We start from the raw sequence: 27,846 nt of genomic DNA, 5'->3' as shown, positions 1-27,846 counted from the left end.
GCGTGCTTCCTGAATTTCTCTTGAGAGCTCTTCTCTACAATTACCAAACGCAAGCGTGGATTGCAGAGCAGACAGGCTCTGGCTCTTGGGGTCGGGCTCTAGGGCAACAAACGAAAGAGCGGGAACCTCTAACCTACGCCCTTGGTTTCTTTTTCCCTTGACAGCTCGTGGTCCCGCCCACCCCAGCCCGGACCGGCCCCCGGCGGAACTACAGCCCCCATGATGCAGCGGGAGTCCCGAAAGTACGTCATCGGTTTGGGACGCCCTGGCGGTGAATAAGGGCGCCGAGGCGCCTCTCCTGGAGCTGAGCCACCTGACCCCTGACCCATAAGGGTTAGTAGGGTGGAACTCGCTGAGCTCGGAGTCCACCGACTCACCGGGACCAGAACGGCGAACTTGCGACGGCTGGTGACGCGCTCGCCCTCCCTCCTCCTTTCGCCTCTGCCGGGAGTGGCGCTCGTTGGTGACGTCGGGGGTATGATGGCCGCTGGGAGGCTAGGAAGGTGAAGGTGAGAGGGCGAGTGTGTCGGGTGGTGGGGCCCGACCCGGCCCAACAAGGCGAGTCCTGGATACCCCAGCGTGGGCCGGTGGGACGCCGGGTTCCCGAAGGCTCAGGATCCGGGCGGGCGGGCGTGCCCACGCTCCCGCTTCGCCGCCGGGCCCTCCGCGGCCCTTGGAGGAGGGGGCGGGACTCGGGGTTCGGGACTTGGGGGTGGGGTCTCCTGAGGCTTCTTGTCACTCCACTTTTCCCGCTTTCTCACCCTTCCCCGCTAGATTCTATTCTTGCCCTTTCCCCATTTCTTGTCCAGTTCTCTATATTTGCCAGCATTTATTCAGCACATGATAGGTGCCCATATTCATCATCGTAGGCGCCTCAGTTTGGGCACTTACTGCCCTGGCACAGTTGTCGCTGTACTTGTTTGGCTTGTGGGTGGACGGTAAGCTCCGTTGATGGCAGGGGCTGTTTTTTATCCATCGCTAACTCTAGCGCCAGCACGCACGCACACATATGTGCACACACATGCCTGCACACACGTGCACACACACACACAAGGCAGACAGAAAATGTACATAAATAGCTGCTTGGACGCTTGAAGCCAAAACTGCCGATTCCCATTTCCATCTGTTGTAAGCCTTGATTGCCCTATTTCTTTAATTTCTCTATCTGTTCTCTTTCTCTCCTCCTAGAAAGGGCTGTAACTGTCACCCTTGCCATCCCCAAGAGTCAGGTGAGGCCCCTCCACATAACTGAAAACAAGTGAGGCTTGCAGTCAATGGGAGGGAGGCCATATCTCAGTTCCAAGCTTGGCCTCTTAACTCGCAGTTCATAAATCTTTAAATATTCCAAGCCTGTCTTTGCACTGTGGAATTGAGAGTTAAGTAAGACATCTTACAGCATCTGACAGATCGGGGCCTTCAGTAAGTTCCACTTCTCTGTCTCAACTCCACCTTCCGGTCTCTAGTCCTCAGTGCCACAGCCCTCAAGCCTAGTCCTTGAACTGGTTTTGCCCTCTCCTGTGGTCCCTCTGGATGTGCTTTTACTAGAGTCCCTGCTTGTCACCAGCACAAGGCTGAACACATGTTTGTGCGCATCCAGGCTTGACCCTGAACCCGTGGGTTGTTTTTCCCCAGGGCACTTCCTCACATACCACCCCAGTACCTCAGTGAGTAAACTTCCCTCGGGGATGAGTTTGTTTGGCTTTTTAAACCTAATTAGACTTGTTTGGCACCATTTTTCCCCCTGCCTGCTGACCTGTCTCTTTGCTTTTCTAGTAACTCAGAATTGGCGGAGTCATTCAGTAGCCATCTTCAACCTGAGACAGGAGGAAGAAGAACTCAAATTCTTTTCCTCTTTTTGACCCAGCCCGTGTTCATGATGCCTACCCTGTGAAAGTCTCTCACCATCGGAAAAGTAAGTGGTGGCCAAGACATCTGGCAGCCTGGAATTGTGTGGAGTGGAAAGGGGTGTACTCTGCTGGCCATCTAGCGCTGAATCTCTTGGACAGGGTTCTCTTGAACAGGGCTGGATCTTTCCAACCTGTGTTGGAAAAAACTGTCTCCTTTCACATGATTTTACTGGTTGCCAAGAAAGCCCATTTAAAGGTTGACAGTTAAGAAAATGGCTGGGATCTCTGGGCTGCCTGAAGAACGAGTCTCTATCTCCCTCATTTGTTCTCTGCTGTGCTGGCTCCTCTGTCCCCTTCTCTGCCCGCCGGAAGTTGGGTCACTGGCTCCTTATCACAGTTCTTCTAAGAGTCTCCTCTGCCTCTTTACTGTGTATACTCTTTTGTTTGAATTTCTCAGCTTTTCCTCTGTTCCAGTTGTACCAGCAGACGATCTGTGGATCCATTTTATTTTCCCTGCTAGGAGTCGCTGTGCATGAAACTGGGTAAGGAGGTGGTGTGGACTCAGGGACTGTGCTTGGGATCCAAACACACCTGGGAGTGAATTTTGTGGCTGCTGTCCCTGCACCCACGGCACCTAATCCTCCTCCACTAATAGCCCAGGTTGAGGCTGAGCTTTTCAGTCCCTGCGAGTGCTAGTAGCATTTTAGAATTGCTTTTAGTTTAGTATCTGTTACTACTATGCCCCCAGCACTTTTTTGTCATGAGAGAAGGAGACTACTGGGATGAATGAGGCTTTTCCCAAAGTATGATCCTTCTCCTGTTATGTAGAAGAAGGTTTTCTTCAGCTAAGTTTGTGAAATGCAGCATTAAATACAGTGAAGTGAGAGTCGTTACAGCAAGCCTGCCTTCCCACAGTCTTTGTTGTGCTCGTGTGCTACAGTGCAGGGGGAGACTGTAGAATGTAGTGTTTTACAAATTGATTCTACTATGGAGCCCTGTGTGTATGGAACATTGGCTGCATTAGAGTTTTGTGGGCTGCACTTCGGAAAATGCTAGTGTTAACGCTCTGAAACCATGACCTCGGGAAGCACTTTGAGGCGGTCACAACAGCTTGCTTCGTGCCACTTGGTGGATAGCTGATACTGGAGCTTGACTCTGGCCCAGCTGCGCCTGGGGGACCGGCTCCGCATGCCTGCTGTGAGCCCTGTGGTGAAGTAGGGGCTATCGGGGCTTTCCAGAGGAGGATCAGGAACCAGCTGCTTCCCCCAACTCTGAAAGCCTAGGAAGCCAGCTGGTGGAGCCCAGGAGGGCGGGACCCAGCCTTGGAGTTTGTGTACATTTGCAGCTGTGGTCCATTTGTGCACATACGTGTGCCCAGCTCTCTCTTGGGAAGGATTACATCCTGGAATCTGACGGATTTGATCAACTCTCTTGACTCATTGAACTCCAAATACTAAGAAACAGATGCTTCACCAAAGGCTGCTTTGTAAGAGAAAAGTAAATACATGTATCCCAGGTTTAGAAGGGTAGGAAGGTAATTCCCTTTAGGGGCACTCGCTAACTCAAACCATGTCTCACGGTTGTGGAGGAGGAAAGTAGAAATGGAAGGAGGTCATTGCTCTGTATCAGAGGCTGGCTTTCTAGAAGTTCACAAATTAGATGGTGAGAAAGTGTGATTAAAAAAATCCTGAAAGTCTGGTAAGGTTGCGTGGGCTCCATGCAGATGTCAAGGAAGGCTTCATGGAGGAGGTGACACTAGAGTTGGGTCTAGAAGGACAGGGAGCATAGGCCAAATGAATGAATAAGGGCAGAGGATTCCTGGCTGAAAGCAGCATGTGTAACACAAACATAGACTCTCAACTCAGGCATGAATAAGGGCAGAGAAATTAGCTTGGAGGGGTTGCTGGTAGGGTGCACCTGGGAGGTTCAGGTTGCAGCTGCAGGCAGGGGACGTGAACGCTGGGCAGCCCCTGGACGGGCTGCCATCTGGGCAGACCAGGTGACCTTGGAGCACTCGGCTCTAACTCACGGGCATGCTGTTGAATCTTGCACTTACTGAACACTAATGCCTCTGGTGTCATATCCTTTGGGCTTGCAAAGAATGAGCAGAACTTGAAAACGCCTGCTCCTAAAAGCCCCGCTGATATCTGGGAACTTGCTGCCTGCAAGCAAGTCACTTCTGGGGCGGGGCACTGCTGAGCCTCACCCCTGAGCAGACCTGTGCCTCGATCCCTGTGGCAGCCATGGGGTGGCTGTGGGTGTGCTGGTGGTGGAATTGCGTCTGCTCACTCCCGAAGGCTGCCTATTCCAGGGGGAGTCCTGTGATCTTGCTGGTAGAGTTTATTACTGTTGCTGTTTGATAGTATGTAAAACTACCTTTGAGCTTGTGCCATATCATCTTTCATCTTCTCACGGACTCTGCGTGATATCTCGTTTGTACACATGACAACTCTAAGGCTCTGAGGTTTAAACAGCCCAGAAACAGCACAATCACAATTTGAACCCAGCTCTCTCTGATTCCAGAATTTCATCTGCAGTGCCAGCTACCTTGTGAGACCCTGTTCTCCTTCCGGTGACTTTCTCTTCTGCTTACATGTATCCCCTATGTCTCTAAGGGTCTTTCCTGCTGGGCCACAGGAAGCCTGATAGCAGTGTACTCTCCGTTTCTGCTTTGGAGGAGCCAGTGGCATTTTCTTCCCCTTCTTGGAGCGATGCTGTCTTTCATTTCTTAATTCTATTTATTTATTTAGTTTTGGCTGTGCTGGGTCTTCTTTTCTGTGTAATAGCTTTTCTCTAGTTGCAGCGAGTGGGAACTACTCTAGTTGTGGCGCTTGGGCTTCTCATTACTGTGGCTTCTCTTGTCACAGGGCACAGGCTGTAGGGCTCGAGGGCTTCAGTTGTTACAGCTCCTGAGCTCTGGCTCAGTAGTTGCGGAGCACGGGCTTAGTTGCTTCTTAGCATGTTGGATCTTCCAGAACCAGGGATAGAACCCTGTCTCCTGCGTTGGCTGGTGGATTCTTTACTGCTGAGCCACCAGGGAAGCTCTATCTGCTGTCTTTCTTCCTTTTTTTTTTTTGACAATTATTTGTTTATTTGGCTGCATCAGGTCTTAGTTGCAGCAGTGGGATCTTGGGTGTGTCATGCAGGATCCTTCATTGCAGTGCTGGGACTCTCTAGTTGCAGCCGTGGGCTAAGTTGCTCTGTGGCACGTGGGATCGAAGTTCCCCAACCAGATTGAACCTGCGTCCCCTGCATTGCAAGACAGATTCTTAAGCACTGGACCACCAGGGAAGTCCCTGTCTTTCTTACTCACGCCCTTGAAAGTAGGCACCATGCTGAGAAAATCTCGCAGCTGTGGTATATTCCGAAGGAGGAAGGCAGAAATAGACACACAGTCACTTCTCTCTCATTTTTTCCAGAAATCTTGAACATTGAAAAATAACTTGTAGGTTTAGATAAAACATGTGGGTTCCCATTTCCCTGTGGGTCTCTCTTTCTCCTCGCTCTTTGGGATGGTTAGTTCCTAAGGGCCAGTTTTCAGTTATTAGGAATGTTTGTTTTTTTTCTGCTTCTCAGGAGCTGGTTCAGCACGCTTTGGCAGTTTCTCTGTAGGTTCATTCCTAGGCAGTACCCTGTCATCTCCCAGATAGAGCGCGTGCCGGGTCGGGTGGAGAGCTGGTGGCACTGTGATTAGGGTGGCAGGGGAGGCAGGGACCGACAGGGAACTGCTGAGTGTTGAGGAGGGCATATCCAGGCGTACACAGCTGTGCACACCACCCTTTATCCTTGGAAAGGCCTTTTTCCTGGGACTTGCCAGGGTTTTGAGGGCTCTGCTGAAGAAATGGCACTGTGCGTGGTGGGGACTCTGAGGAACTTTGGTTCAGGGACTGCCAGCTGCATCTGGGGACCAGCTTCTCTAGTCTGTCTGCCTCTTTTGACTTTGAGTAAAGATCTCTAGGACTCTGGAGTTAAGCCTCATGGCCCCTAACTTGTTATGGCCATGTGAAAAAACAAAAACAAAAAATAGGCCACAAAGATGTGCATGTGACTGAGGATTGAGTAAGAGCAAAAGAGCTACCACACAAAAACAGACTGGGGTGATAAGCAACTGTAATAGTGCCTGTTGTAGAACTGTGAGGTTGTGGACTTTTTTCCCTTTAGTTCCCACATTTTCTACAGTAGACACATTTATAAGGAAAAGACAACAGTAAACATTTACAAGTATAAATTGTAGAAGTAGACTGCGTTCATTTGAGGATCAGCCCTCCTTGCCATCCTCCCTACTGGCAACCAAGGCAAAAATAAAAACAAAGAAACAAAACCTGATAGGATTTAGGGCCATCAGCACTGGGCAGCAGAGTGGCCAAGGAGGGTGGTGGAAGCGCCTGACCTTGAACATCACTTTGCTTTCACTGCTCTGAGTATTCAGTGCCTTTTCTCAGGGGGTGATGTATAGGAAATAAGTGCGATCTCTGTCATTCTTTTCTGGCGAAAATTCAGAGGAGGACATCTCTGTATGTTGCCTTGTGGTTCCCCCATCTTTCTCTGAGGTGGGTGAGGCAGGCCTGTCCTTGTTCACCCAGCAGGGAACAACCAGAACTGGACCCGAGGTCCGGACCCTGGGTGCCCACACTGTGTGATAGGAAGATGGGCCCAGGCGGTCCCTTCCTAGCCTTGAGATGCTGGCTCTGATCTCGCTGTCTGCAATCTGGTCCTGGAGGGCCCATGTTCTGGATGGGCCTGTGAGCCAGGCCCAGTGCCCCTGCGGCTCGCACTCTTCTGCACCCCAGCAAAAGGTCCCTGGGTTCGCTCACATGTCTTCTCTCTCGCAGCGCGATGTCCCTGCTCTTCTCTCGATGCAACTCCATCGTCACAGTCAAGAAGGATAAGAGACACATGGCTGAAGTGAATGCTTCCCCGCTCAAGCACTTTGTCACCGCCAAGAAGAAGATCAATGGCATTTTTGAGCAGCTGGGGGCCTACATCCAGGAGAGCGCCACCTTCCTGGAAGGTGAGACGGGCACCCTGCTCAGCCAAGCCCGCTCCTGTCAGCCTCAGTATTTAGGGGGCAGAATTGGGGACAGGGAGGTACAGCCCTGCCCTTGACGAGCTCACGCCCAGGTGGGTTGTCACCTTCAGTGGTACTCTGCTCCTGGAATCACGTGAAACTGGGCTCCAGGGAGGCTGGGCCAGGGAAACACAGGACTCATCCTTGAGAATTGTACAGATTCTGCTCCGCTTAATCATAAGGGGTGGGTGAATCGTATCCTCACCTGAGGGACAAGCAGACTGAGGTTCTGAGAGTCGTTGATACCTTGTAAGTGACACAGTGGACTGTACCTTGGCGTCTCTTAACTCCAAAGTCCAGGTGTTTTCCTTGGCCCAGCCTGGCTGCCACCAGTCCCCCACCCTGTGTCTGGGTGTTGGTTGTTCCTGGCCAGGGTATTCTCTCTCTGATATTTTTAGATACCAGGACTTTGAATAAGACTTGCATCACTGGCACCTTTTCCTCTAGTTACTAATTTGAGCCCAACCTTAATCCTCATTCTGTCAGCAGAGAAGGGCTGGTTCCCAAGGCCCTACTCAGTCTGAGCACCAACTCCAGCTACTGTCTTCTCAGACTGTCTAGAAGGCACACCTTGGCTCCAGGCCCTGGAGTTATCAGTGAACAGCCAGGAACTGAATTTTCCTTGGCCTTGGTTTCCTCATCTGTGAAAGAGGAGCTTAGGGGGGACCGGGGGTGGGGGTTCCTAATTCTAATCTGCAGAGCCCTAGAAGTTTAGTGGGAATGCCTCGGGGACACGCCGCTCTCTGCTTGGTGCCTTCCCCTAGAGCAAATTGGCTTTTGGTTGGCTGACATGTCAGGCTGCTCCTTTAGGCTCCCTCGAAAGAAAGGAAGTAGTCCCAGTACTGGAGTCTGAACGTTCGTCCCTCTGTGTTCACGTGTTGGAATCCTCAGGCCCACTGTGATGGTGTTAGGAGGCGGGGCCTTGGGGAGGGGTTATGTCATGAGGGTGGAGCCCTTGTGAGTGAGATTAGTGCTCTTATCAGAGAGACCCCATAAAGCTCCCTCGCCTCTTCTGCCACATGAGGATATGACTAGAAGTCTCCCACCTGGAAGAGGGCTCTCACCTCACCAGGCTGGCACCCTGATCCAAGAATTCCAGCCACCAGCACTGCGAGCAACACACTTCTGTTGTGTCTAAGCCTCCCAGTCGTGGTGTTTTGTGAGACCAACCTAAACAGACTAAGCAGGGACTCTTCATGCCCTGCCCTCAGCATGGTGCTTAATGCAGGAAAGGTGTTCCCAGAGAATTTGTTGAGTTTAAAGATCTGAATTTCAAGGGTGTAGGATTGGTAGTTGAAATGATTCCAGTCTAGTATCTGTTCTTTAGCAGTAGTTCTGGTGTGCAGAGATGGGACAGACCAGGCCGCTGTTCCCCCCGGAGCCAAAACTAACCCTCTGTGATGCTCTGACTCACTCCCATGGTTCTGTGGATGAACACCCTGGTTCATAATGAAGATGTTTGTGCAATGGCATCAGGAATGGGTGTTTTGATTTCTCTTTTTGTGAAAACAGGAGGCCTCTCATACTGGTGGGCCTCCAGGGAGGGAAAAGCACTGGGGTGATCCTGAGATGTATTTGGGATCGTCCCGGCCAGGGGAGGGGAAGGCTACTGCCTGGGACTGTTCTCTAAAGGGCAGTAGTAAGAGCTTGTCAGCTGATGGCTTTTTCTTTAAAATTTTCTTTCTCTAGTCACAGGCTGGAGAGCCAGCTTCCTCTGGCGCACATTCCAAAAGCTACACCCATGTGCCCACTTAAGGGAAGAATGTCGATGGTCTGAGAAGGGGTGACCAGTGGACATGGGGAGGCCTCATTGGCACCAGCTGTAGGGGAAACTCACTGGGCGGCTCTGAAATGCACCTGGTGTGCTCTGGGTGCAATGGGACTGTTCGCAAGGCTGGGACCTGTCAGCCCAGTGGTTCATAAGTGCCTTAGTCTGTTTGGGCGGCTGTAACAGAAATACCATAGACTGGGTGGCTTGTAAACAACCCAAATTTATTTCTCACAGTTTTGGGAGGCTGGAAAGCCCAAGACCAAGGCAGCAGCAGATCTGGTGTCTGGAGGCCTGGCTTCGAGCTCTCACATAGCAGCTCATGTAATCACATAGCAGAAGGGGCTGGCTAGTTCTCAGGTTTTCCTTTATAAGGACACTAACCCCAGGCATGAGGCTCCATCTCTATGTACAGTTGACCCTCAAATAACATGAGTTTCAGTTTCACAGATCCACTTATACATGGTTTTCTTCCAATAGTAAGTACTGCAATAGTACACAATCCATGGTTGAATCCGTGGATGCAGACTGTGGATACAGAAGGGCTGTGCATACAGAAGCTGACTAAATTACATGCTGATTTTTGTTCGAAGGATTGGCACCCCCAACCCCCGCATTGTTCAAGGGTCAGCTGTACCATCACACTGTCATCACATGGGGCACATAAACATTCAGTCCATGGCAGCCAGGCTGTGCTGAGGGCGGACACGTCTGCAGTCCAGCCAGCTCAGGATCTTCCTGGCGCAAGTGCTGGATGGGAAGGGGACAGGGTCTTTCTCAGTTGCTCCCATCTGTCATAAGGTGTTATCCAGCCATGTGGCAAGGGCCCTGGGGAAAAGGAGTGCAGTGATCCCAGGATCTGTTCACTTAGCAAACACTGTGCACCTGCTGAACATGGGGTGTGGGAGTCAGACAGCTGGGCCCGCGTGTGGTAGCTGATGCACACAGGTGAGTGGGGCGGTTACCCTATGCTGAGACAAGGGCTAAGATGCAAGAAGTCCAGGCTGCCGCGGGGACGCAAGCCAGGAGGACCTGACTCACGTTGGTGGGATCAGGGCAGGCTAAGTGAGAATGAGCCAGAGCACCCCAAGGTGGTGTGTTAGTTCTTTGGAGGGCTGGGGTGAGGAAGCACCAAGCAAAGCCTGGAGCGGTGGTCAGTGTGGGAATGTGGTGAGGCAGCAGGCAAGGCAGAGGTGCCCGAGACGCAGCTGGAGCGGTGAGTGGGGCCAGGTCAGGCAGGGCCTCGGGAAGGTGCACAGTGACCCAGACTCAGCCCTGACCCCACTGTCTGGTAGCTCTGATGGGTACATTAAACGAGGCTGTGTTTGACCAGAACAGTGCCTGGCATATACTGAGAACTTGGTAAGTGTACCTTAAGTACGAATATATAAGTAAATGATGGCAGTCAACATTTGCATCTTCATCAGATACCTGCCCCATTCTTGGCACTTCTGTATTTTAATTCAGTTAATCCTCTCTCCAGCCACATGAAGTAGGTGCTGTTGTTATCTCTGTTTTAAGCCTAAGGAAATTAAGACCCAGGAATGTTCATTTGCCTGAGGTCACAAACCCAGGAAGAGGTAAGAGCCAACATTTGCACTGGAACCCAGCAGTCTTTATTGCACTGGGGCCCACAGGAGTCTGGACCTCCAGTTGGAGAACAGGGTCCTGCGGGGGTGGGTTCCGCCATCCAGACTAGGACTCTGGAACTCTGAAACTCTGACGGTGGGCTGAACTGTTTTCAATCTGCACCTGCAGAAACCTACAGGAATGCAGAACTGGACCCAGTTACGACAGAAGAACAGGTTCTGGACGTCAAAGGTTACCTGTCCAAAGTGAGGGGCATCAGCGAGGTGCTGGCCCGGCGGCACATGAAGGTGGCTTTTTTCGGCCGGTGAGTCTCGAAGTCCTCATGCCTTCTTTCTTCCCAGCTGGGAGGGAGGCATGCTCTTTGTGCTGGATCCGACCACCCCAAGGCAGGGAAGCAGGCAGCACACCACAGAATTCGGCGCTCTCCCTTTAATTTTTTTATATTTAGCAGTGGTAAAGTAGACATAACAAAATTTCCTATTGCAACTTTTCTTAAGTGTACAGTTCCATTTTGTTAAATACATTCATATTGTTACGCAGCTGTTACCACCACCAGTCTCCAGAACTTCCCCTGGAAAATGGAAACTTACCGTTAAGTAACATTTCCTGGTCCCTTCTCCCCCACTGGCTGTTAACCACCCCTTTACTTTCTGTCTATGAATTTGCTGACTCTGGGAACCTCATATAAGTGAAATCACGTCTTTTTGTGACTGGCTTATTTCAGTCAGTGTAATAGCCTCCAGAATCATCCATATCATTGCATTTGTCAGAATTCCCTTCGTTTTTAAGGCTGAACAATATTTCATTGCATGTATATTCCATATCTTGTTTATCCATTCATCCCCGATGGACACTTGTTGCCGTCCCTTTCTGATTACTGTGAGCAGTGCTGCTGTGAACAAATACCTGTTTGAGACCGTGCTTTCACTTCTTTTGGATACATACCCAGAAGTGGAACTGATGGACCATATGATCATTCCGTTTTTGAGTTTTTGAGAAGCTGCCCACCATATGGTTTTCCATAGCGACTGTACCATTTTAATTCCCACCAGCAGTGCACAAGGGTTCCAGTTTTTCTGCATCCTTCCAATACTTACTTATTGTTTTTTTTTTTTTTTTTATGGCAGTAGCCATCCTAATGGGTGTGAGTTAGTAGCTTTTACGGTTTTGCTTTGCATTCCCTAATGCTTAGAGATATTGAGCATCTTTTCATGTGTTTGTTGGCCACTTGTATATCTTCCTTGGAGAAATGTCTGTTCAGGTCCTTTGCCTACTTTTAAATTGTTTGGGAGTTTTTGTAGTTGTTTTGTGATTTTTTTGTGTGTTTTTCAAGTTGTAGGAATCCTGAATTTCCTTATCAGATATATGATTTGTAAATGTTTTCTTCCATTTTGTCAGTTACCTTTCTGTTGACTGTGTCCTGTGATGCACAGTTTTTTATTTTGATATAGTCCAATTTATTTATACTTTTCTTTGTTTATACTGTTGACATCATGTCTGAGAAACTGCCAATTCCAGCGTCATGAGGCTTCCCCCCTATGTTTTCTTCTAAACGTTTTATACTTTTAGCCCTCAGATCTCTTTGTTATGCTTTGAGGTCAAGTAGGCACCTCTGGAATGTTTCCTACAGTGCCAGGGAATTCTTCTCCAGTTCTCAGTGGGCACTGACTGGTGTCCTGCACAGTGAACTTGGTTCTGACATTCTACCAGGAGGTGGCAGACCCTATAGGATAAGAACTTGGTACCCAGATAGCCCACTTCAGATGCCATTCGGACACCTGTGCTTCTGATCGACTGGCTATAAATCAGAGGTTCCCACAACCTCCTCCTTGAGTTTAATCTGCTTGAGCAGCATGCACTTAGGTTTACTGGCTTGTTATAAAGGATATTGTGAGGGATACAGATGAAGAGGTGCACAGGGCGAGGTCTGGGAGGGTCCTGAGCGGGGGAGCTGTGTCCCTGTGAAGTAGGGCACACTGCCTTCCACCCTGAAGCTCATCAGATCTCACTGTTCAACAGATCGATGGGGCTTAATCTACAGAGCCCCCCTCCTTCCTTTTCCTGGACGTTTAGTGGGTGGGGCTGCAAGTCCCAACCCTCTGATCACTTGGTCTTTCTGGTGATCAGCCCATCCTGAGGCTGTGTGGGGGCCCCACCTTAGTCACTTCATGAGTGTAAACAGGTATGCTCAGTAGGGGCTCCTTATGAGTAACTAGGGACACTCCTATCCCTCAGGAAATTCTAAGGAATTGCCAGGAACTGGGGACAAAGACCAAATATATTTCTTCTTAAACCACCTTTAAAAAATTAAAGCCCAGTATAGGTTGCAAAGAGTCAGACACGATGGAGCAACTAAGCACAGCACAGGGGAAAAAAAAGGTCTCAGATAGGTTGGATGCTTTGCACACAGTGGTAGCCTGAGGAATAGGCACGCTGCCCCTCTGCCCCTCATCACCTTGGGGTGTCCTTCAGCCTTCTGGGTTGTCATTTTTCATCCTCGCCTCAGAACTGTGACCCTGGCTTTGGTGAGCTGGAGCTGATGAGTTTGCGGAGTGGAGCTGTTTTAAAGAAAAAGAAGGCAGAAAAGGGGGTGGCATGCAGAATGCTACCATAATCTACCCTAGAGCAGGCCCTTATCAGCGGGGAGTGACGGGTGGGGCTTCATGTTTGAGAGGAACCTGGTGTGAGAAAAGCAACAAAATTGGCCTTCTGTAGAAAAACTTCAGGGTCATTCAGCTGAGGTCACTTAGACAGAGGAAGACAGCTTGGGGTGAGTCAGTGGCTTCTGGTAGAAGAGGAGAAGTGGGTTAGTCTTCCGAGTCAGACAGGTGGTCTCCTGCATGATGCTGAGAGCCTCATGTTGAGGGGGCTCACTCAAAGGCAGGTAGTGTCTGCATGCTGGCATCACGCCACGGGAGCCCCTTGTAGTTGGTTTACCATGATGAACCAGGGCACGTCACCTGTACAGGCCACCGGGGTTGTCCGTCTATTTTCCTAAGCACAGAGCACCCACTCTGCCTGTGTGGGCACTGATGTCACTATAGAGGACAAGGCTTTGGACTTCCAGGCCGTCCCTTCTTAGTGACAACCTGAGATGCAGATGGTGGTAGCTTCAGTGGGTTTCCTTGTAGGACGAGCAACGGGAAGAGCACCGTGATCAATGCCATGCTCTGGGACAAAGTGCTGCCCTCCGGGATCGGCCACACCACCAACTGCTTCCTGCGGGTGGAGGGCACAGATGGCCACGAGGCCTTCCTCCTCACAGAGGGCTCAGAGGAGAAGAGGAGTGTCAAGGTGAGGGGGCCCTGCCGGTCTGGCTTTTGGCCCTAGTCACACTGGTGGGTCAAGTCTAGGCTGAGACCAACCAGTGGGTCTGTTGTGTCTGGACCCAAGGCGCCTCTAAGGAGGGGGCAGTGTCCCTGTAGTGGAGTTTGGGAAGCCCTGTCCTAGCCAGGCTGTTTAGGGAGTGTGAGAGCTTCAGGGAGGTTTTGGAGTCTGGAATTCACAGTCCTTGTGAATTGCTGGGCAGGCCTTTTCTCTTTGCAATGCAGAGTGTGTATGCCTTGTTCTTGGGGGTGTTGCCAGAGAGCAATCCCTGCGTTTGCTCTCTGATTCCAATGTTTCAGCTCAGGGCTCGCGTGCTTTCATTTTTCTGAGAGCCAGCTACACTTTGGGTTGGGACCAGATGCTCGTTTTGGTTCATAAAGAATTAATTAATGCAGAGCAACATCCAAGAAAGAAACTTAACGGAAGAGTTAAGGATAGTTGGTTCTTGCTAGCAGCTCCCAATTCTTGACTTTGTATGCATGAAATGAAAGAGGGGTAGCATATTGGCCTGTGGTCCAGGCCACTATCCTGGGGCTAGGCTGCACTGGTCTCCAGCCCTGAGGCTCTTCCTTGACCCTGATTATCTTCTGCCTCCACCCCCATCAGACGGTGAACCAGCTGGCTCATGCCCTTCACCAGGACGAACAGCTGCATGCTGGCAGCCTGGTGAGTGTGATGTGGCCCAACTCCAAGTGTCCGCTTCTCAAGGATGACCTGGTGCTGATGGACAGGTAGGAGGGCAGGTGCCTCCCCAGGAGGTACAGACGGGGAGGGCCCCGGGGTTTCCATTTCTGGGTCCTCCAGGCCAGTGTCCCCAAAGTCATGTTGTTGCTCTGCTGAAGTATATTACTTTTTAAACCAGCTTAACCACATCTTCCAGCCTCGTGGATTTCCTTCAGGGTCTGGTTATTGTATCATCTTGGCAGGCATCAGGGCCCTGAAGATCTCCCAGTGATGGTCTGTAAAGAGGGATAGGAAGGATGCTCGAAACTGGGGAAGGTTCTTGGCCTCAACCCAATGTCAGTATGTTTATTGGAGGAGAGGGTGGAGCTTGTTCTTGATGAGGTCCCTGTTGCGTTTTATTTTTCTCAAGGCAACACTTTGCTCCTGCTTTGTGAACAGGCTATAACTATACCAAGAAATTTGCTATGAGGGTGCTTGCTGGACTCAGATAAATGTAGCACTTCACCTTGATTGTATACCCGCAAAGTGAAATGCAGGGGCTTCCCATGGGTAAAGAACCTGCCTGCCAGTGTAGGAGATGCAGGTTTGATCCCTGGGTTGGGAAGATCGCCTGGAGGAGGGCCTGGCAACCTACTCCAGTATTCTTGCCTAGAGAATCCCGTGGACAGAGGAGCCTGGCGGGCTACAGTTAGTCCATGGGGTCACAAAGAGTCGGGCACAACTGAAGCGACTTAGCATGCACACGTGCATGCACAAAGTCAAATTACAGATCTTTAGGTTTTTATGTGAGTGATAGATGCATATGACAAAAAACACATTTTCAGACAGTCTGGAAGGACATGAGATGAAAAGTAAGAATCCCTCCAGGAAGGGCGATTTCCCTCTCCTCTGTAGCTTTCTCTTCCTTTGCCTGCTGCCTCAGGTCTGTTCAGAGCAGGAAGAATAGGGCCCCGGGTCTGATGATGGTTTACCCCTGTCACCTCCAGCCCTGGCATCGATGTCACCACAGAGCTAGACAGCTGGATTGACAAGTTTTGCCTGGACGCCGACGTGTTTGTGCTGGTGGCCAACTCGGAGTCCACCCTGATGCAGACGGTAACCCATTCTCTCCCTTTCCCCACACTCCCAAGATCCAGCCGAGCAGGCGGGCCAGCAGGGCCTTGGCTGGCACAGCCCCTCCTTCACTGAGGTTTTTCCCCTCATCCAGGAAAAGCAATTCTTCCACAAGGTGAGCGAGCGCCTGTCCCGCCCAAACATCTTCATCCTGAACAACCGCTGGGATGCCTCTGCTTCGGAGCCTGAGTACATGGAGGAGGTGGGCGCCTCTTTTACTCAGCAACTTGAGGAATGCCACCCCATGCATCTACCTAGATTCTCTGCGTGCTCTCCCTGGCCGCGTGCCTGAATGAATTTCATCACCAAAGTTGTCTCATGAGGTGTTTGGGGTCACTATGGGACCGCTTCACTTCTCCCATTCACTTCCCTGGACCCCTCTCCTCTTTTTTTTTTGGAGTGTAACTGCTTTACAGTGTTGTGTTAGTTTCTGCTGCACAACAGAGTGGATCCGCTGTATGTATATGTGTATCCCCTTCCCCTCTAATCTTCAGAAGGCTTTTCTCCATGCTGAGAGGCCTCCACACCACATTAGCCGAGCCCTTGCTTGGGACCAGGGCTCTCCTTAGTTCTTGAAGAATGAGTCAGAGGCGTAGCTTTGAAAGGCATCCAGGAAAGAAGCTTACAAGAAGAGCAAAGAATAATTGGTTCTTACAGCTCAGAATGCTTTACTTTGTATGGGTAACATGAAAGAAAAAGGAGTCACAGGTGCTATGGGGCGATGATCAACTGTGTAGTCAGCAGATGCTGGTCAGTGTGACTGATAAACTCCCTAACCTACCCAACTAACCCAGGTAAATCCTAACCTGTGGGCTGGGTGTAACAGATGGAGTTGTGCAGAGGATGAGATCTGTTCACCTTGAGCAAAGGCCTGGCATGTGGAAGGTGTCCACCCGAGGCTTGTTGTCACTTTGAAGTTCCAGCAGTGGAGCCCTACGGCTTCAGAGCAAGGAAGGATTTTGGGGTGGCGCCCTCTCATTCAATAAACAAGGCCAGGGAGGACTCAGCTTGTCAGTACAGAGTCCAGGTGTGGATTTCTGTGTTTGTTTTTTTTTTAATATATTTCTAATGGGGGGAAAATTGTTTTACAATGTTGTATTGGTTTCTGCTATAAACAAAGTCATCCATTATCATACATATATCAACTCCCTCTTGAGCCTTCCTCCCTGCCCCCTCACAGGTGTGGGTTTCTTGACCCCCAGCTTCCTTTCCTTCTGGGGCACCAAAGGGAGGCTTTTGTAGGCTCTTAACAAGGCAGTTTGGGGCATGTGTAAACATTTCTGCTTGTTGATGCCTCAGGTGTCTTGGACAGGCTGCACCCCATGGAACCCTGTGACTTGGGATCTGGGGGGCCCGGTGGCTGGAGGACAGATGGTGGGAAATGATCACTGCATGTGTATTGATACCTTCCGAATCCTGAGCCACGTGACTAGATTACCTGTACTCCTAGAAAAGAGGCCACCGGGGGCCATGGGCTCCTTCAGGAGGGCCCCCTCACACCCCACTTGGTCATATAATACCTGTCTGCTTGGGCTCCAGGTGCGGCGGCAGCACATGGAGCGCTGCACCAGCTTCCTGGTGGATGAGCTGGGCGTGGTGGATCGGGGCCAGGCTGGAGACCGCATCTTCTTCGTGTCTGCCAAAGAGGTGCTCAACGCTAGGATCCAGAAGGCCCAGGGCATGCCCGAAGGAGGTGATGATGGAATCATCTTCTTGCTTTTCCCTGACGCTTGAGACAGTGGGTCTTGTGCTAAGTCAGCCGGTAAAAATAGTTGTGAGAATGAGGTGGTGAGAGGAACCCTGGGTGAGAAGCTCTTGGCTGCCTGAGTTATCTCTGGACTAATGTGGTGCACTTCTCCTAGGGGGCGCTCTTGCAGAAGGCTTTCAAGTGAGGATGTTTGAGTTTCAGAATTTTGAGAGGAGATTTGAGGTGAGCATGAGCCTTTGATCCTGTTGTCTGGAGATTCTGTGCCTCCTTGGCACTCCCCAGCCACTTCCCTGGCAATTGAATGCCTGAGCCTGGCTCTTGGCTAGTGGCCTCTGCCTCCTTTGGCACCTCTTGTCTGTTCCAGGAGTGCATCTCCCAGTCGGCTGTGAAGACCAAGTTTGAGCAGCACACGGTCCGGGCCAAGCAGATCGCGGAGGCCGTCCGCCTCATCATGGACTCTCTGCACATTGCAGCACAGGAGCAGCGGTAAGAGCCCGGGAGCAGACTGGCAGAGGGAGCGCAGCCATGACTACCTCACCCTCGTCTGAGGCTGGGCCCAGGGCCAGAGCTCAGCTGGCAGAGCAGGGTCTCACGGTTTCCACCAGGCCACGTTCGAGCCACAAGGAGCAGCCAGTGAGGAGGTTGTGGAGCATCTGTCTGTCCTGCAGGGTCTGTGCAGTGAGCTTCCCTGAAAGTCTGAGCTGGCAGCCTTGGTCCAGTGCTATGCCTAGCACTACAGCCATTCTCAGAGCCAGAAACAGAAAGCACTTCTTCAAAATACCTTTTTTGGGGACTGCCCTGGTGGTCCACTGGTTAGGACTCCGAGCTTCCACTGCAGGAGACGCAGGTTCTATCCCTGGCAGGGAATTCAGATCCCACATGCTGTGCAGCATGGCCAAATACACCTTAAAAAGAGAATTAAAACATACTTTTTTTTTGAGAGATTAAAATATATGAGAAAGTACAGAGAATAATATACCTTGTTTCCATTGCCCACAATTGACAGTATTTGTTTTATTGTCAGAATATAACAAATAAAACACAGAAAAAAACTGTTGAATACCCTTTGATTCTTCAGTCCCTGCCCCAGTGTCCCTCTGCCTGCTCCTCAGAGGTAACTGCCATCATGAATTTGGTGTGTAGTCCTGTCATTCATTAAAAAGAACTTTTTATGTAAATCCTGAAGAATGCACGGTATTGCTCTGCGTGTGTTTCAGATGTACAGGTACGGGAGCATGCAGCACCTGGCTTTGCTTTTCACTCAGCATTGTTTTTTCCTCTGTCCTTGTTGATGCCTGTAGTTGGAGGTTAGGAGTTTTCGTTGAAAGAGCAGTTCTCAGTTTCCTGTAGATTGATCTTTAGATTTCATTATTTTACTGTTGTAGACCCTGCTGCTGTGGACATCAGTTTATGTATCCCCTAGTGTGCATCTGCTAGAGAAGGTGGAGTGTTCCGTCTTGGGGTGTATGCATTTCAGCTTTACCCAGTTTTACCCATGGCTTTCTGAAACATCTGGCCCTGTCTGTGGTCCCACCAGCAGTATATGCTGGAACTCCCATTCCCCGACCCTGATCCGTACTTCAGACTTGGTGATTTGGGCCAGGCTTCTGGGTAGTGTTGTACCTCTTTTTCTCTTTTGTTTACTAGTGGACTTTTTTCTATATGAATGGCAGAACTTGTTCTAAAGTTCCTGAAAAAGCACCCTCCCATCTGTCACCACCACATCCTCCAAATTCGGAAAACTTAAGAGCATTGTTGGCACCGTCTCTCCCTCCTGCCTGGGAAGGGGAAGAGCAGGCCTCCACGGGTGTGCATGGAATGCCAGGATCACAGCCGGGGCCCACAGACTTCCCGGCGCCCCCTCTTGTTCCTTGGCTTAGTTGGGTAACAAGGGCTCTTTTTCTCAGGGTCTACTGCCTGGAAACACGTGAAGAGCGACAGGAGCGGCTGAGGTTTATTGACAAGCAGCTGGAGCTCTTGGCGCAAGACTACAAACTGAGAATTAAGCAGATTACAGAGGAAGTCGAGAGGCAGGTGAGAAGTGGAGAAGGAAGGACACTGGGGAGATTTGGACTTAAGGCAATGGCACCCCACTCCAGTACTCTTGCCTGGAGAATCCCATGGGTGGAGGAGCCTGGTAGGCTGCAGTCCACGGGGTCGCCAGGAGTCGGACACAACTGAGCGACTTCACTTTCACTTTTCACTTTCATGCATTGGAGAAGGAAATGGCAACCCACTCCAGTGTTCTTGCCTGGAGGATCCCAGGGACAGGGGAGCCTGGTCGGCTGACATCTATAGGGTCACACAGAGTCGGACACGACTGAAGCGACTTAGCAGGCAGGCAGAGGCCAGGCACTCGAAAAGTGAAAACACAGACATCCTATTCCTCCAGGACTTCTCAGCCTTCCAGGAGGAAGCCATAGCCCTGATTCAAGAACGTCGTGCCTCTTGGGGTTTGCTGTTCCATCGTGTGACCCTGGGCAAGTCCTCCTCTTCTGGGCCGCCTCCTCCACAACTTAGATGAGTTTCAGTCAGCCAATCTCTAATACCCCTGAATTCAAAAGCTTTAATTCTGTAGACCATCTGTGGACACTGCAGGTTTGCAGGGAGGCAGATCCAGTCTCTTAGAGCCTGTTAGACTCTCCTGGTGCTGTGGAGTTGAACCACGTTCCCTCACCAGCACACTTCCTTTGCTGCAGGTGTCAACTGCAATGGCCGAGGAGATCCGGCGCCTCTCTGTGTTGGTGGACGAGTACCAGATGGACTTCCACCCTTCCCCCGTGGTCCTCAAGGTTTACAAGAATGTGAGTCATTAAGTGGCAGGTGCTCTGGGCAGGGGCTCCCCATATTTCCTGTTGGCTATGGATGGAGTCACCGAGAGACAGGGATTCAGCCCATGCTGGTCTGAGTCAGGGCCCCTCAGCCACTTGAGCCCCAGGCTTCACTCCACCTGCCTACCACTGTCACCTGCTGGGCCTGGGCTGGCCAGCCTCTGTCTGCCTCGCCCTGGGCTCCCTGGAGGGAACACTGGCGGAAGGTGCCGCTTCCTTTTCCCTCTCTTCTGGCTGCAGGAGCTGCACCGCCACATAGAGGAAGGACTGGGCCGAAACATGTCAGACCGCTGCTCCACGGCCATCACCAGCTCCCTGCAGACCATGCAGCAGGAGATGATTGGTCAGTACCACAGGGCTCAGGACCGGGGCTCTGGGCTGCCCGAGATCAGTTTCAGGCCAGCCTGCAGAACTAATGACCTTTCCTTATCTCCCCTCTTTTGTGATGAGTCAGCTCCATACCTTGAGGTTCTGGACATGTGTTGTGAGTTCATTCCACGCATAGACTAGGGGTGAGCAGGGGAGGGGGCGTCTTGTGTTACCACATGGGACTAGCAGAGGCTGAGAGCTTGGCCTGCTCCTTAAATCCACATAGTAACGGGTATGGAGCCTCAGTCTGCGTACCCCACCCATAGGCCGGCTCATCCCGGCCTGGTTTCTTGGTCGCACTGCCGGCATCCTTGCCAGCAGCAGGTGTGGTGAGGCTCAGCACTGGCGAGGCACAGGGCTGAGCTGCTCTGCTTTCTCCCCACTTTCTTTGTTCCCGACAGACGGCTTGAAACCCCTCCTTCCTGTGTCTGTGCGGAGTCAGATGGACATGCTGGTCCCTCGGCAGTGTTTCTCCCTCAGCTACGACCTCAACTGTGACAAGCTATGTGCCGACTTTCAGGAGGACATTGAATTTCACTTTTCCCTTGGGTGGACCATGCTGGTGAACCGGTTCCTGGGCCCCAAGAACAGCCGCCGGGCCTTGATGGGCTACAGTGACCAGGCAAGCGGAGTCCCTCCCCCTTGGGCATTGAGGGCGGCTACTCTGTGCCCTGGGCACCCAAGCCGTTCTAAATGGGGCTCCCGGAGGTCATGTCTGTGGCATGTGGGCCACCAACACGGTCAGGTTTCTGCCACAGATCAACCTACTTTTATTGTAGGCACTAATATTTGTGAAATCACAAAAGCAAGCTGTATTTTTTTTATTAAGCTTATAGGTATGTAATTATTAAATCTAGATGACCTGTCTGTCCAGATACCACCGTTTTCACGTTTAGATGTTAACCCCCATCTCTGTACCTCTAGAGGTGTCACCTGGGCTGCTCTTGGGCCACGTCCCAGGCTTGGGGACCTAAGCTGAGGCCTTCCAGGGTGGCCACAGCTCATGATCTGTGGTATCCATGGTGTTTACCTTTGGGCTGGCAGGTCTGTCAGGAAGCCGAAATCCTTGTCTGCTACACGTGGAGCTCATTTTCTATTTTAGAAGTTGAAGTCATGGCCCATGTCCCTGTTCTGGACTCTTGGCCCTGAGGGTTCCTGAGGGTTTCACGGAATGAGGGATTTGCTGCCTTCTTCTTCTTAGCACCACCCTGTTTCTCTCCACAGGTGCAGCGGCCCATGCCCCTGACCCCAGCCAACCCCAGCATGCCCCCACTGCCCCAGGGCTCCCTCACCCAAGAGGAGCTCATGGTTTCCATGGTAACTGGCCTCGCCTCTCTGACGTCCAGGACCTCCATGGGCATTCTCGTTGTTGGAGGAGTGGTCAGTGACAAGCCCAGCACAGGAAGGGTGGGGGCAGGTGGGTGGGACCGAGGGGCAATCTGGCGGTGGTCCCTGCGTCAGCCCTGCACTTTACATCCATTATGACTTTTTGCTGTGATCTCAGGAACCATGCAACCTTAGCCCTGAAATGTACATTTCTGGGCGGAAGTCTCATTCAACATAAGGTGACACTGAGGTTCCCATTTTACAGAAGAAAATCTGCAGTTGGCTTGCCAAGGATACACAGCTTGGATTTGAGCTCTGGCCCCATCTGACTCCAAGGCCATGTTGTTTCCCCTGTAGGCCTAGTCCTGTGGGTAGGGAAGTAACCTGAGAAATTGACAAACCCGGGTTCTAGAGAGGTGGGCATGACCAGGAGTTTCTCATTTATAAGTGAGGAAACAGAGCAGAACTTGCAAGGGCTTGAGCCAGAAAGAGGCCAGGCTGGGCTGTGAACCCTCATCTTGCCAGCTGTGATTTTATGGCCCCTCTCTTCTGCCCCGAGGCCTGAGGTCACAGGCTGCCTTCTTGATAACTGGGGTATTCTCCATGTCTTGACCCAAGACACACTGCAGCCAGAGTGCCTTGTGCCTTGAATTTTCCTGATGATGTGGGCACATGCTCTCTGCGACGTTCATTTGAGTTGTAGAATGGTGGCAGAATGTAGCTGACAAAGCTGCTGGGAGTTGGCTTCTCAGCTTGGAAGGCCAGGGTAGGCTGGAGCTGAGGCCCCGCCCTCCCGGCCTGTAGACAGTTCCTACTTTGGTTCTTTTTTTGGTAGATGGTAACCTGGTAGAAGGTCATTAGCTTAGAAGCTGACACTTGACAGTTATGTAACCCTTTTACAATTGGTGTCTCATTTTACCCAAACCACCTTGGGAATTGGGTGGAAGCCATCATTCCTATTTCAAGAGGAAACGGGTGTAAATAGACTTGCCGTGGGTCACACAGCCAGGATGGCAGGCAGCACTGGAGCCTCTGTTTCTGGCTCCACGTCCCCAGCTCTTTGACTCTGACTGTGCTGCCTTGCGCCAAAGTGTTACAAAGCAGCTCAAAAGGAGCTATCTGCTGAGCACCAGTGCTCAGAATTCCACTTGTCATCAGTGTCACAGAATGGAATGTCCCTTCTGAGGACTCTAGCATTTTTGTTTAAGATGTCTGTGTGCCTGGATCTGTGCCTCTTGGGCTCACAACCATAGCGGTGGCCCCGCCACCTTTGCACAAGTCATGTTGTGTGAGCCACACTCTGTTTCCCTCATTTTCTAGTTAGAAACAATCTAGAGACCCCTTCTGGTCTCAGTGGGGCCCAAGAAGATGTTGAGAGGAGTGTTCTGAGTAGAGGTACAAAGGCCTTTTGATGCTCCTGGGAAAGTCCTGGCAGCAACAAGCTAAGAAGCTGGGTGGTGGGACGGCAGAGGGCTGCACCTGCTGACCGCTGTGCTTCTGCAGGTGTGGAAGGCCGTGGGCTGGCGACTCATTGCCCTCTCCCTTGGCCTCTATGGCCTCCTCTATGTCTACGAGCGTCTGACCTGGACCACCAAGGCCAAAGAGAGGGCCTTCAAGCGCCAGTTTGTGGAGTATGCCAGTGAGAAGCTGCAGCTCATCATCAGCTACACCGGCTCCAACTGCAGCCACCAGGTCCAGCAGTGAGTGTCCCCATCAGCCTGAGGGGCTGGCGCTGGCTCCCCTGGTGCCCTCCTACCCTGACCTGGAGACCACTGGGCCCCAAGAGCTATCCGACTCTGGCCGTCAGCTGTGCAGTGACAACATGGAGGTTGAGAGTGGGAGAGGAGCCTCTGGGGACACTGTATGTCCAGGGCTGGGACCAAGTAGGCCTCTGGTCCCCCAGGAAGGAAGATGGCAATACGAAGGGCGTTACTTGCAGCATCTTTAGCGGGTTACCTTGAAGGACTTGAGTTGTGGGCATAGGTTTGATGTTCTAAGCCACAGCCCAGTCTTCGTGGCGTATCTTCGGGCAGGTGGGAGTGGTTGCTTGATCTGGTGGTGGTGACGAAGGTGCTGGCTGCCTGCCTTTTATTGCTACGTGGCAGGCCCTCTGCTAGGCGTTCTGCACCTAATACTTCATTTTCCCCCCAAACACTTTGAAGTAGGTGTTCTTACTGACAGTTTCTTTTTCAAAATGAGGAAACTGAGATTTAAGAGGAGTCATGGGCTCCCAGATGGCACTAGTGATAAAGAACCCATCTGCCAGTGCAGGAGACGCAGGAGACGTGTGTTTGATCCCTGGGTCGGGAAGATCCCCTGGAGGAGGGCATGGCAACCCACTCCAGTGTTCTTGCTTGGGAAATCCCGTGGACAGAGGAGCCTGGCAGGCTACAGTCCGTGGGATTGCAGAGTTGGAGACGACTGAGCAGCTGGACACACACAAGAGCCAGGTGGCTCTTGCACTAGACTGATCAGCAGAACTGGGATCTGAATCCTGGTCTCTTGTGTCCAGGTCGGGGTGTCCTGCCCTGTGCTCCTGGTTCTCCCACTGTGGTAATACTGGTATTTGTGGTGGTTGTGACGTCCATGGTCTCAGCAGGAGATGGGGCAGATGCTGCCACACCAGGACAGGTGGTGGCCGGTGCAGGTGACTGGCAGGCTAGCGGCTGCCCTGCCCTGAGTCTGGTTTACCCTTGACACAGCCTGGTTGATTCTGACCCTCTCCCCCTTCAGGGAACTGTCCGGGACTTTTGCTCATTTGTGTCAGCAAGTTGACGTCACCCGGGAGAACCTGGAGCAGGAAATCGCCGCCATGAATAAGAAAATTGAGGTTCTTGATTCACTTCAGAGCAAAGCCAAACTGCTCAGGTGAGGTGGCAGCAGAGGAAACCCGTCCTGTGAGGTTACAGCTGACAGGCACGTCCTTAAATGCGATATCTCGGCCACTTGACATGTGCTGTCCGAATCTTCAACATTCCTGCAGGGACCTGTCGTCACCTTCACTTTATAAAAAGGAAAACTAAGGCCTGGAGAGGTGTTGAGTAACTTAACTGGGATCCCACAGTAGGTGGTTAAGCTGGGAGTAGAAGGATCCAGCCTGCTGGACACCAGCACCCTCTGAGCCTCCTCACGTTACTTGCCCTCTGTTGTCAGCAGGAACACTGGGCTAGACCCACCCCTCACTTCCACCATTTCTCTGTGAGCCCAGGGATGGTGGCCTATCAAAACCCATGCCCACAGGGGACCCAGCCAGCTAGCTGGTGGCTGGCCGAGCCTGGCTCAGAGCCCAGGTCTGCATGGAGTCTCCACTGAAAGTCAGAGCTTCGGGCAGCAGGTTGCTGGAGAGAGGGTGGGTCCCCGGAGTCAGGAGTGCTGGCTTCTGGTCCCGGCCTTCACATTCAGGCAAATCTCTGAGCTTCCCCAAGTCTCATTGCTTTTATCTGTAAGATGGAGTGAGATTTCATGACACAGCCACAGAGCTGCGTGCACAAGTGCTCTGTAGACTTCTTGGCCGCTCAGGCCCAGATAACATCAGCACATGGGAACTCGGGGCTTCCTGCCCTGCCCTGACGTCAGCACAGAGGGGGGCTACATCCAGGGGTGTCCGTGGGCCTTCCCCTCCCTGCAGTGCAGACGTGCACTCCCGCCCACTACCCAGGGACACCTATTTTCTAGAGATACACCGCTCATCCCCAGGGGAAATCTCACGAGGCGTGGGTCTTGGGGGTGGGCATCTCTGCTGTGCGTCACCTGCAGGGCCAGGGTAAACCCAACGAGGACTGCCGCTTGCTGACAGGCAGAACACGGCGTTCCCCACAGTTTGGGAACTTGTCGGTGGGCCCAGCGTGAAGCCAACACAGGGCTTAAGGGTCAGAAAAGCCCGAGTTTATTTCCACCACCAATGAGTCGTGTGACCGTGGCAAGTTATTTAATCCCTCTGGACCTCATTTTCCTCGTCTGTGAAGCGGAGGTTACTAGAGGAATAAAAGTCAGGTGTCCGGTAGAACGCTTGGCAGGTTACGCCACGGCTAGTTATCAGCTCTTGCCACTACAAGGTAACCTTTTCTCTGCAGGAATAAAGCCGGCTGGTTGGACAGCGAACTCAACATGTTCACCCACCAGTACCTGCAGCCCAGCAGATAGTGGGCACCCGGAGCCGGACCCCCTGTGGGGAGGACAGTGCTGCGAGCGCGGGGGGTCTGCCACCACCAGGCCCCCGTGCAGCTCCTGTCCACTGCCGCTGCCGTGAGAACGAAAGCACCCAGTCTCCCACCATCTTGAGCCCCGAAGCGCTAGTTATTTTCCCCTCCTTTGCCTGCTGTTGCAGGAAGACCTTCCAACTTGTGCCCCTAAAGGAGACTTTTTTTTTTAATGAGTCTGGACAGCACGGTACTGGGGAGTTCAGTCTTTGCTTTGCTTTGTCATGCTCTCTTGATTGAGAAGCTGCTGATTGATTGCTTGATGAACTCTGGGGATCGGCCAGTGTTGCAGAAGGCCTGGTTGGACCTTTAAGGGTATCAGGCAGGTACCGCCCCTGCCCCTGGCAAACGCTTAACGCCAACCCCCGCACACTTGCCCCCCATGCACCCCAGCTCCCACACACCTGCCCACCATGCACCCCAGCTCCCCTGCAGAGAAAGGCCGCCTTTGTGGGGAGGCTGCATTTTCTTCCCAGTTTGCACCAGGAATGATTCAGAGAGTCCCAGGAGGCTTGTGGCTTTTGTGTCAGTGTGGTTCTTTGGCTTTCATGCTTCAGTCTGTTTGCAGAGCCTTCCAGACCAGCCTTTCCACATTGGCAGTGGGCTGAGTGTGGCTTGGGTTTTAGGCGGAGGCAGGCTTTCTGCCATGAGGGGCAGGAAGATAGCGCAGAGGCAGCTGGAGCGCGTGGCCGGGAGGGAGGTGGTGTGCGGAAGCTGTGTCCTGTCTGTGCTGTCTTGGGCGGCCAGTGCCATGATGGAGAGAGACTTGCCTCCCTTCTCGTGTCCCTTGTTCTGCTTTCGGTCGTTAGCCTCGTAGTCTGGCTTCTTATTGGTGAAAGATGGTTTGGTCCAGATCGTTAAAGGATGTAGTAGAAGGAAAGATGGCGGAAGATGGGGACCTTGGCGGCAGGCTGAGGGGAGTGGACCCCACCCAGGACGGCTGAAGGATCAGTAGTGGGCACAAAACAGGGCCTTCTGTTTGACCTCACTCTGGGAGGGGCTCATGGGGTCCGAGAGCCCACCCTACCAGCTTAAGGTTCCACAAGAAATGTGTTCCCACCCCTCACCCCTCCTTGGCTCAAGCCGCCCTTGGCCACCAGACCTCTGGATGAAGTCTCTTGTGCCAGCCATGCTGCACACGGCCAGCAGACAGCACAGGGAACCCAGCGCCCAGCCTCCCACCCTTCCTGACCCCAGAGCCTCCAGGTGGCACATGGGGCCTCGAGCTGATCTTGAAAAGTGTTTCCTATGTTGAGTGTGGGGATTGTTACCGGTCACAGTGGGGGCAGGTTCCTGTCTCCATGGTGTTAACTGTCTGGGGCAGGCAGCCTTCAGGTGACAGCCTTTGCCGGGCAGGTCAGAGAGCTTCCTAGAAGCCAGCAGTACTGCTCTCCCAGAAAGAGGCAAGCTCAGGCAGAGAGGTGGGGCCTGTCCTGCCCTTCTGAGTCCGCCTCTGACTTCAGGGAAACAGCTCAGTGGCCTCTGCTCGCTGGCGGGTATCATGCAGTTGGCATGCTCTCCAGGTGCCCACTGGTCCTTCAAACCCTCAGTCTACTCTGGTGTGTGGAACAAAGTGATGGACTTAGCCAAGGTTGTTGTGCAGCAGAGGATGGCCAAGCTTTTTGCCAGACCCGGATGGTGGTCACCTCACAGTATGTCCAGAGAAATCAGCGTTGCACAATTCCAATGAATTTTGTGCTTTGTGGGGGGAAATTATTTAACTAAACATGAATTTTTTTTTTAATGTATCCCCTGGGATTTTGAGCTTCTTACACAACAAATAAAATTGAGTTTATACCACTGAGGGTGAAACTCTGAAAGAATTGTGGCAAAAAGCACTTTAATTTAATGCTGCTAACTTTGTTCTGTCTTTATGTTCATTTGCTGGAGTGCGAGATGTGCTTGACACAGTGAGTTTTTTCTCTGATGTATTTAAGGTGATAAATTTGCCTGAATTACTCCTGTATCAGTGCTGATAATATTGGACACTAAAATAAAACCTAGTTGGAAACCCTT

At 51.9% G+C, this 27,846-nt stretch overlaps 1 protein-coding gene across 5 annotated transcripts; it reads left to right on the top strand.

Moving 5' to 3' along the window:
• Positions 1-275: 275 nt before the first annotated feature.
• On the top strand, positions 276-27,846 carry MFN2 (mitofusin 2). Of its 5 annotated transcripts, none has more exons than XM_070768212.1 (20): positions 276-509; positions 1,774-1,912; positions 2,322-2,389; positions 6,680-6,858; positions 10,442-10,577; positions 13,405-13,567; positions 14,207-14,331; positions 15,271-15,379; positions 15,492-15,599; positions 16,937-17,090; positions 17,260-17,327; positions 17,470-17,591; positions 19,013-19,139; positions 19,805-19,909; positions 20,177-20,279; positions 20,707-20,927; positions 21,530-21,685; positions 23,135-23,331; positions 24,365-24,499; positions 25,705-27,846. In XM_070768212.1, the coding sequence occupies exons 4-20, from the start codon at positions 6,684-6,686 to the stop codon at positions 25,772-25,774; spliced, it is 2,274 nt and encodes a 757-aa protein (XP_070624313.1). In that variant the 5' UTR covers positions 276-509; positions 1,774-1,912; positions 2,322-2,389; positions 6,680-6,683; the 3' UTR covers positions 25,775-27,846. The 5 variants fall into 5 exon arrangements, with proteins under 5 accessions (XP_070624313.1, XP_070624312.1, XP_070624309.1 ...); XM_070768211.1 differs by having other exon boundaries at positions 2,305-2,389; XM_070768208.1 differs by lacking the exon at positions 2,322-2,389 and having other exon boundaries at positions 277-509.

Source organism: Bos indicus, chromosome 16 (assembly GCF_029378745.1).
Source record: "Bos indicus isolate NIAB-ARS_2022 breed Sahiwal x Tharparkar chromosome 16, NIAB-ARS_B.indTharparkar_mat_pri_1.0, whole genome shotgun sequence".
NCBI classification, from domain to species: domain Eukaryota; kingdom Metazoa; phylum Chordata; class Mammalia; order Artiodactyla; family Bovidae; genus Bos; species Bos indicus.
The sequence above is the reverse complement of the archived record's forward strand: the minus strand, read 5'-3'. Positions and strand labels throughout refer to the sequence as shown.

What these genes read in the sequence shown, in the direction of transcription:
- MFN2 (XM_070768212.1), top strand. Translation starts at nt 6,684, where the DNA reads ATGTCCCTGCTCTTCTCTCGATGCAACTCCATCGTCACAGTCAAGAAG. An exon ending in AAGGTGGCTTTTTTCGGCCG is followed by an intron (nt 10,578 to 13,404) that starts GTGAGTCTCGAA and finishes GTTTCCTTGTAG; the next exon opens with GACGAGCAACGGGAAGAGCA. An exon ending in GACCTGGTGCTGATGGACAG is followed by an intron (nt 14,332 to 15,270) that starts GTAGGAGGGCAG and finishes TGTCACCTCCAG; the next exon opens with CCCTGGCATCGATGTCACCA.